This window comes from Varroa destructor, unplaced genomic scaffold (assembly GCF_002443255.2).
Source record: "Varroa destructor unplaced genomic scaffold, Vdes_3.0 BEIS01000004.1, whole genome shotgun sequence".
In the NCBI taxonomy this organism is placed as follows: domain Eukaryota; kingdom Metazoa; phylum Arthropoda; class Arachnida; order Mesostigmata; family Varroidae; genus Varroa; species Varroa destructor.
In genome coordinates this window covers 45,652,114-45,661,589 of record NW_019211457.1, presented here as the reverse complement: position 1 = coordinate 45,661,589, position 9,476 = coordinate 45,652,114, and the positions used below count along the sequence as shown (strand labels likewise).

General features: G+C 41.9%; 1 protein-coding gene across 8 annotated transcripts in view; it reads right to left on the bottom strand.

Moving 5' to 3' along the window:
• The window catches only part of LOC111248665 (uncharacterized), a 54,225-nt gene that overhangs the window by 6,643 nt on the left and 38,106 nt on the right, over window positions 1-9,476 (bottom strand). For 3 of the 8 annotated variants that reach the window (XM_022801385.2, XM_022801386.2, XM_022801384.2), the window contains 6 exons: window positions 9,033-9,310; window positions 7,520-7,773; window positions 6,678-7,256; window positions 6,037-6,269; window positions 5,579-5,869; window positions 1,083-5,240 (listed from right to left, as the gene is read on the bottom strand). In XM_022801385.2, coding sequence (XP_022657120.1) covers window positions 5,065-5,240; window positions 5,579-5,869; window positions 6,037-6,269; window positions 6,678-7,256; window positions 7,520-7,773; window positions 9,033-9,310 — 1,811 coding nt within the window. In that variant the 3' untranslated portion in view covers window positions 1,083-5,064. Of the gene's footprint in view, window positions 1-1,082; window positions 5,241-5,578; window positions 5,870-6,036; window positions 6,270-6,677; window positions 7,257-7,519; window positions 7,774-9,032; window positions 9,311-9,476 lie in introns of those variants that run through there. The other 5 variants (XR_002672640.2, XR_002672641.2, XR_002672642.2 and 2 more) reach the window with 5 other exon arrangements.

Here is a 9,476-nt window from a genome sequence, read left to right as displayed (position 1 = left end):
TATATATATATATACATTCGCACTGCTAATATTTACGTCCGGAATTTATAGGTTTTTCGTGATGTACAATGTTAAGGTAGTATCGGAAAGCTGAATAAATCGTTTAACCTCGCGGTAATGCATATCCTATGCATCAGTATTATGTCAGATCGTTTCAACTGAGATAAGCACAAAAAGCAAAGAATAGCGTTTGTTTGTGGTTATTGTCCGGCTTCGCGTACCCACCCCGTCATCATTCGTTCCGTTTAGCCGCAAGAAAATCCGAAAGAATTTTGAATAAGACCATTTCTTCTTATATATATATACTTTGTCTTCCTTTTTCGTTTGACCATATTGGTGAAGGCTGTGTTCGAAGCTGTCTATTACACTCTAGTCGACTTCGTTCATCTGAGACAGAATTCGTTAACTAGATTTACTAGAATTCTTTAGAGATCTAAGATGTTGTCAGCCACTGTTGTTATGTCTACCCCTGTTAGTTCGATGTGTTATTACTTGATTAATGATATTCTTCGTCGCATCACCTAGATCTAGAAATATCTTATTTTTGGTCCTTCTCCTAAAACGTCGAACTGTTAGTCAGACTTAATCGGCTACCGGAGTTCACTGCAGGCTGATTCTGCAGGCAATTTCGCTCACTTCAACCCTATATGATAGAAAATTTCCACCTAACTTGACCTTACCACACACAGGACGCCAGGATTCCACATTGTACGACTGAAACAGGTCTTCGACCGCAGGCAATAGTTTCGTTACTAAGCCTCATATCAAGTACCGCGGACAAAGACATACAGGTAAAGCATACGACCATATATATATGCACACATGATACGTGATTGCCTGATTACTTGACCCGAAATCACAGGCCCAGTTTCTTGTCCCTAAAGCAAATGTTACTATAGATAATTATACGTTCAGGTTGCGGTTCATATCTCTTCCACGTCCAACGGTTAACACTGGTCCAGTGACTTCATCGTTACGGCCTATTTTTGAGTTTTGTTTATGTTAAAAGGTTTGTAAACGTTTCCTCCGATCTTTGCGTTCTTTGCAATCTGTAATCCTTCTTCATTCAATTATCACTAATATTGTTAATGTAATATTAATATATAGTCTTTTTCTTTTATTTATATTTAGTCATATTCGATTATATATATATATATATATATAGATATATATATATATATATATCAATGGTAATAATCAATTGTGCTATAATTGTGCTACCATCGAACAGCAAGACACCGATACGTTCGACGATGTCATCACCATCAATCCACTGTTCTTTAGGCGCCTTCTGGTCGTCTGTCTGCTTGTTGTTTTTCCTTTTTATGTAGATGATCAATATGGCTTCCGACAAAAGCCAAGTTATATTTTTTTTATCAACATCAGTCGTTCATCATCGTTGTCCTAGATCCCTAAACCAAAAAAGGTCCGAAACAGTGTGGCTTCTTCAATGATGTAGGTAATTATTTGAAATCTCTATACGACTGTGGGAATAGGTAACGGACAGGGACGAGCTCGTATTGAATTACGATGGCAAACATGATTGTAGATTATCGTTTAGGAATTTTGTTTCTCACTATTGAATTCTTGTCTATCTTTTTCTTTTATATTCGCTCCCCTCAAACAGTGATTACTATGCATGAGTATCTCTATTACTGCGTGAAATTTCGTCGTTTTCGATTTAAGATTGGCTAAAAAAACAAGTAAACAGGGTTCCATTGTTTACAAATACATACAGTCCTATCCTATTCGTAGAGAAAGTGAAAGGGCAGTATATTACGAAAGCAGACGACTAGACGTACGGTGCAGAATTCAAATAGCCAATCAAACATCTCAGTGTGGATATTCGCCAGGCTCACGCGCTGGCGGACCTGATCGCGGTCTATAATTACTATCTGTTATTATTCGATACTCGTCAATGCTTTGTGTTTGTTATTTGCTTCATTTAAATTGCGCGGAACGTTATCCGGCGGTAGCATTCAAGTTCTGTCTACAGTCGCTCGTATTCTTCCTAACATCTCGATCATGCAGAACAGCATACGATTATAATCATTATTGCCCCCTCGTTATGTGTCTTCCTCAGCAATGTTCTTAACAGATAGAGTTGTTATAGAATCATTTCGATACTGACTTTTGGACAACGGAAAACCTTCCACTACAACTCAATACGATGCCCCTTTGATTTTTCTAAAGGCCGCAGATGTGCCCACCTGTCTGTCTACAGATTAGTCGTATCTGCTTTGTTTTTCCAAGCTTTTACCGTAATTATCATGATTCTGTTTCATCAATTGCGGCAGCGCCATTTCAGTAACGATTCGGATCTTGCCGTCGTTCTAATTATATCATAGATAACACGTAAGATATCAAATAATGGCAAGACGAGACTGGGTCGCGTGATCCGATTGCTACCTAAATGTATGATAGTTAATCGAAAACAATAATATTTAATTAAAACTAGTGATAGTAGTTCTGCTCGTATTTGTAGCGAGATTAGTTCTCGTTATCATCATTACTTCATTCGCACACAACAAATGACCCAATACAGATATAGTTAGATATATGTATGATAATAGTAATACGTTATCTAAGTATATGGATGAATGTATTTAAAATAAATTCCCTATATTATGTAAACTAAAACTGTAGTTGGAGATCAGAACCCTGATCAAGGCAAGGCAAGGCAACGTTTGGACGGTCTTCTCGTGTTTACGTCGTTATATTCTGTCATGACACCGTTATATTTTCGCAGCGTTGCTTTTAGCTGTTCTCATTAATCTCAACCTAGTTTGATGCTGTTGTAGTCGATGTAATTGCAGTTGATGATCAGTTTTTTTTAACACTCTCGTTTTTGCTGTCCTCGATAGCGTCCTTACGCGAAGGGCTCCTAACCGGTTCTCACCCCTTGGCTTCGAGGCCATAAATACGCTTTGATAAGTGAGTGGTCCACCGGTCGTTTCCGTCGAGCACGAACGATTGCAATGCGCGGTGTTTCGGCCGCCGCTTGCCGTACATTTGCCGCGACATCTCCTTGAATCACATGATTGCAACAAGGAAGGGCATATCAATGAATACTTTCAAGTTCTTCGTCAAAAGTGTTTGTCAAAGGGCAAAACCTATACATGCGTTATTCTCGTTCATAAAGCGAAAGTCGAGTGGGTCGTCTAGGCAGTGTCCACCATAGACACCCACCGCAGTCCATCACAGGTGGAATATGCTCGTAGATAACTTACAAAAAAGAAACGATCGGCATCCTCTGAATCACATTTCGAACACCCTGACCTCTTGCTACCCCCACACTTTAACTGTTTTATCATAACACTACAGTGTTTGGCTCATTATGATTAGAATCAGTTATACGATTGATTCTACATATATATATATATATATATATATATATATATATATATATAGACACCACAGTTATAGTGAAATAATTATGATATACACAGTAATCGTATAACCTTAGTTAGTGCATGTACATGCATAAGTTTAAGGATGTGTCGTCACAAGTGGCTTCACAGATGCAAACTATCTCGGTCGCCACCTGCCCGTCTGTACGACTTAACAACGAACGTGCAGTTGTGACAAGACGGAAACTTTCTTTTTTGGTGCTCATCCCCTTTGCTGTAACATCTATTGTTTATTAGACTTTTTAAGAGCATTTTTCGTTCGTTATCGTAAGAGAGACATTTTTGACGTCAACATTACTGCAGCACTCACAGCTGCTGTCGTTGTCATTTGGCGCGGGTAGATGCATTGAACAAGTTAATAATAAGCGTCACAGGCGTCGTCTACGCTAATAATAAGGACCGTATTAAACAACGCCGACCTTATTAAATACGAATTCGGTAACAGCCGTCATTGTTCGTGTATCGTTCCTTGGTGCACTGTCATAGTAGATTTTGCGTAATCGCGCCGAGGTCACGACGGATCGCGCCATTTTCCACCCAGGATCAATGGTTCTATGAAAAAGGGGGTAACTTTTGTAGCCGTCTCGAGAAGTTGAATGGCTTGTTCGATTTTTCTTCTGTTTATGTAGAGATGTGTGTGTATTTGTTTCGTTGCTTATGCGGGACGGACTGGCATACGAGGCTATTATTTGATAGATTCAATGGTTACGTGGGTGTCCATGGTATATAAGGATAATCGTAGTAGCTGCTAGGTGGATCAGTACTGAGCTTCTGTATAGCCAGGCAAAGTCGACGCGTTCCTAACTTATACATCATGGACATACTATGCCAGCTGTAGAAGCAGTGAAGTGGTAGCGATCATCCGATACGCAATTGAAAAACGCATCTGATTGTTTAACACATAAGAAGCATTTCACACTCGACTGACAAGAAAAACATTATCACCTTTTTACACTCGTCCGCTCAGCATTGCGCTGATGAATTTCCTGTGCATCATTAAAAAGAACAGACCTTTAGTAGATTAAGAGCGCCTCGGAACTCAGAAGGGCCATGGTAACACGCGACACACGTTCCCACGTACATGTTACAGTAATTCGTTCATTTGACTGATTACGCATAGCTTCCTGAGGGCTCTGGACCCGAAGCCGTTTGTGTTAAACAGTTTCCCCACTCGAAACTCGGTCACCGATCAATCTATGATATTTAAACCAGTAACCACAAATCATTTCTTGTTAAAAATGTGGCCCGTTTTATAAAATCGTTTTTTTAGGTTTTGCTTTATTTCTCTTGCTATTTTTATTATTCTCACTGTTATCAATGAAAAAATATCCAGAAATCTGAATCGACGCACCCTTGGCCCATCGATTACATTCAAAGCAAAACAGCGGGAAGTTCGTCTCGAGACGTGCACAGCCCTGGATGCTTAAGATTGCGCCGGTTATACGTGTCAATGTTTTAGGTACAATTTTGCTCATTTATAACGCCGTACCCTTGGTTCCGTTTTCCAGGGAGGATTCTGTTTAGGTTGCAGTCGATAGATTGTGGGCAATTGTCGTCGTGATGAATAGTCTATAATGTTGTCCTTGAAGAAAATTATACATATAACGCTGATTAAAGACGCTGATCCTGTTTTTAAAGTGTTTGCTTTTTGCGACTAGTGGGTAAAATTCTCCTCTTCCTCCTCACTGAGTGGTGGACTGGGCATATCTGGACAGGCCGAGGGCCCCGTAACCGTCCCGGCAGCAAAGGCCAAAGGTGATACGTCGAGGATGAGCTTAAGACAACGTGCAACTTGAGCGTTAGTCGCGCAGCACAATGCCGGTGTGTGGCCTAGGAAATCGCAAGGTACGCAGGCACAAGAAAGTGTTGTAAATTGAACCCATAAAACGCAGAGAAAATGGGGTGTATACATTAATTATTTTCAAATAAGAACACAATAATTGTTTTACAAAAATATCTACTGGCAATGATCCACCGTTGACATTGTGATAAATAATAGGTTAAAAAATATGATAGCGGGTTGGCAAGCGTACAGCTGGCGTGTAAGGAGTTACAAGGAGTTATAATAATAGGGTATACAATTATTCGAGGAATATTTTTATTACCATTTGATATGTGCCCGCAGTCGATAGCTGTACTTTTGTTTACTGCAAACGAAATGCTCTTACCGAATCGATCCTTGGCTGTAACGTCAGCCCCATTCTGAATGAGCAGCTGGGTGGCGGACACAAGGCCGTTGCGAGCGGCCAGATGCAAGGGCGTCCGGCCCTCATTATCTGCCAAATTGACTAGCGTGCCAAGACCAGCTGAATCGGCCTGTATCAAAGCGGTTATCGTGTGGGGTCTATCAAGTAACAATTGCACTACGGCTTCTTGATGAGCCAAGCAAGCCCGATGAAGCGCCGTTGCGCCTTTACAGTCCTGGGCTAACGGGTCAGCACCCCGGGATAACAAAAGTTCTGTGAAAAAATACCCAGTTCTTACTTGTTAGCAACAGAGAAGGTTTTTCAATCACGCTACTCTATTGCTTAGTTTCATTTGAATTGATCTATAAGCTTCATACTTCGTGAGCAATGTTTAATGTACTGATATATAAAGGGTTGCCTCGACGGCCAGAGGAACTTACCGATTACATTACACTGTCCATTTTGGGCAGCGAGTATCAACGGTGTACAGGCAAGGTTATCTCGTTCGTCGACACGGGCACCGCGTGCTATTAGGGCGTCGCAGTTCCTCGACACTCCCCGAATAGCAGCCACATGTAATGCAGTGCGTCCTCTGGCGTCTCGGGCATGGACCGACTGCCCTCCGAGCAGTTTGATCAATGATTCCAATAATGATACACCGTTAAGGTGGCCCCTGTAGTGACACGTTCGAAAGAACTTACCTAGTTTTATTTCTTCTGCTGCTTTTATTAAGATGATACTTACATATATTAACCAAGCTGGTATCTAGACATACTTAATTATATGTATCAAGTACAACACTTTCATTTGGATGTTTACTACCCGATATTATTTTTTATAGAGTTGATCCCTAACTTTTCGTCCGATGAACAAATATTTTTTTTCTAGAATTTCTAGAATAAGAACAGGGATGTAGCTGAGTTTTCTAACAGGATAAGATCAACTTATTTCGAATCACTTCAATAAAAGACTTTTCTGGGAAGACCGAGTGATCGTTAAGAAAGTCTACCACAAATAAGATGCAGTGCCTACGTGGCACTGAAAACCGTCGACCCAGCAATACAACAAACAATGTACTCACGCTGCACAGTGAAGTTCACTGAAGTGTGCTCGCGGGGCGACGTGCATCTCTGCGTCCTCGCTCATCTCCTCCTCAGCCAGACGCAACAATAATGTGACACACTCGCGATTTCCTGAATAACAGGCATAATGAAGAACTGAATAACCCTGAGGGTCTCGTAATGCCAAGAGCGACCGACGCCCACCGAAAGACAAACCGTTGGCAGCGGTCACGCTGGCCGTCATCGAGTCTGTGGCTAGTTCTGCCTGTAGAGCCTCAGCCAGAGCTTGCAAAACCTTTGCATTGCCAGTAAGTGCGGCCAGGTGAAGTGGACTCTTGCACGGCACCTTTACCTTAGTGAGGATCGGAGCCCCGGATTCCAACAACTCGCGAGTCGCTTCCGGATTGTTGAACGCATAGTGAAGTACACCAAGGCCCCGGTTGTCACGCATCCGAACATCGGCGCCTTGCTCTAATAGGGCGCGAATTGTTTGACTTGACGACCGCATAGCCGCGTGCATTAGCGGAGTGCGACCCCGTCGATCGCTAACGTTCACATCGTACAGGCCGCAGTTGAGCAGATATAACAGGCAATCCTCCCTGAGGAAACAGTCGCATTCAAATTGTACAGTAGTTCCATTCACAATCATGTTTTAATATTACTAATGCCGGGAATAAACGCGTGTCTTAATCCGAGCAATAATGATTACCATTGTTAAAGCAGCTTGGTGATGCTAGTTCATCTCTTCTCAGCCTGAAACTACCACCTATTTAATCTAATTATGCATGTGCGGCTGAGCACTATAGAATTTCCTACTCAGTTGCTCTGTTCTTCTGGTCATACTGTTGCAACAACTTCCTACCGATTGTGTCTAGCAGCAATTATCAGAGCAAGATCCGGCCTTTGAGCGGACGACGCTGAGGACTGCGCAGCTGACCCTCGACCGTGTTCATCATTATCCTCCTCGCACTGGCTAGCGTATTCCAGGAGCAAGCGAAGACACTCAAGATGACCACTGCGAGCTGCTAACTCCACGGGCGAAAGCCTTTGTGTCGGAGCCATGGGAGGGCAACCTATGATTGTACGAATATCATCATTCGATAGTTGGGAAAGAATCTACAATGACAAAAAGAAAATAAAAAGCACATAATATTATCGTCTTGGGAAAGCACCTGGGAAACAGGACAACTGAGAGAGCAAGCATTATGAAACATCCTGGATGTCCTTGACGAAGTACTTGACAAATATCGGGCCATGTCACGCGAACGGATTACGGCATTTGCTTTTGTCGACAGATCGAATACCCGCTCAAATCGAAAGCACCAATAGGAACCGAAAGTTTGAAGTTCTAGAAGTTCGATGCACCCACATTTAATGTAAACCGCAGATTTCCTTTTGTTCATGAACGACCGTATCAGTTAGCATAATAGCATTTTCCGGAGACCACTTTCGAATAGTGAATGAAACTTGATGAAGCAAAATGCGTATGGTCGTCGATACTAGAGGCACCTGAAGAAAAATATCTGAAATCTGCCTTCGTCCTTCGTTTGCTACCTTCCACACAGGAGTCATGTAACCCGATGAGGTATTATGGAAGCAGCAGTGCAAAAAGGGATATCCTGCAGTCCTGTGATATCGAAATGAGCGCTGGTGTATTTATCTATGTTATAGTCATATGGGAGGCATAGCGGGAGAGATTATCCGTTTGCTAATCCTTAGCACCCATAGCTGCTACAGCTTGTTAATACACTTTTCCGTGACCACTTATATATGACCGTTATAGAGAATATAGACAGACCTACCTGTACTTGAGCCTCTCCTAGGGCGCTCACCCACATCAATTGCCAAACATATATGCTTGTATATATTACATAACTCGTTTTTTGGCTCTATCCTTCGAGAGTTTTTTAATCCTAAAGTTCTGAGTTCATCGCATCCAAATGATTGTGCTTACTACGTAAGAACGTTACTAACTGTGACACACCCAAATTACGGTATTTGCTCTTTCGTTCCTTGAAGGAATAAATGGCGAAACGATATTCTCCGGGTGGGCAAGGTTAGCATAAAATCTAGCTTAAAATCTGTAATATTAAAATTAGAAAACGACTGTGAGCATATACGAACAAATTCGATACTTTAAAATAATGGCAACGGTCAAGTGATGTCACCTATTTTAGCCCCTATTCTCGTGCTATTGCATCTTCTATGCGGGTGTCGGAGCGCAAAGTGCGCTGAACACATCTTCGTAAGTTAGCATTGTTTTTGCGACAGTGCAAACTCAATTAGCGTTCCTATGCATGTTAGTAGCATTTTTTTAGTAGAAGATCTGCTACTGCTACTTTGAATTCGAGATCTAAAAGATGACATGAACGTACCGTCTTGAGCGCCATGTCGTTTCCGGCGTGGGCCGCATAATGAAGTGGGCCTGCACCTGAGACGTCTAGAAGTTTACACCATTCGTCAGCTTTGAGCAGTCCAAGAAAAAAGTTAACGTATAGATCGTCCTGGAGGGCGCAGGCTAGATGGAGCGGAGTGCGCCCGTCCACATCGGGACGTCCAGCGTCGAGAGGCGAACGGTGGCTGAGATATGCCAGTAAGTTAACATCACGATGCTGTTGCCGATTTGCCACGGCGTAATGTAGAGGGGTGCGTCCTGGACAAGATAGATTAATAATTGAAAAATTTTGTAGTGCTTATTGGAACAATTGAAAGGTCTTCATCGCAGTCGCTTGTACATCTTCTGCTAACCTAACATATGTAAGATAAAACCTATCTGTTAAGTGACTATTTATGATTATTTTTTTTGAAGAACTTTTGTC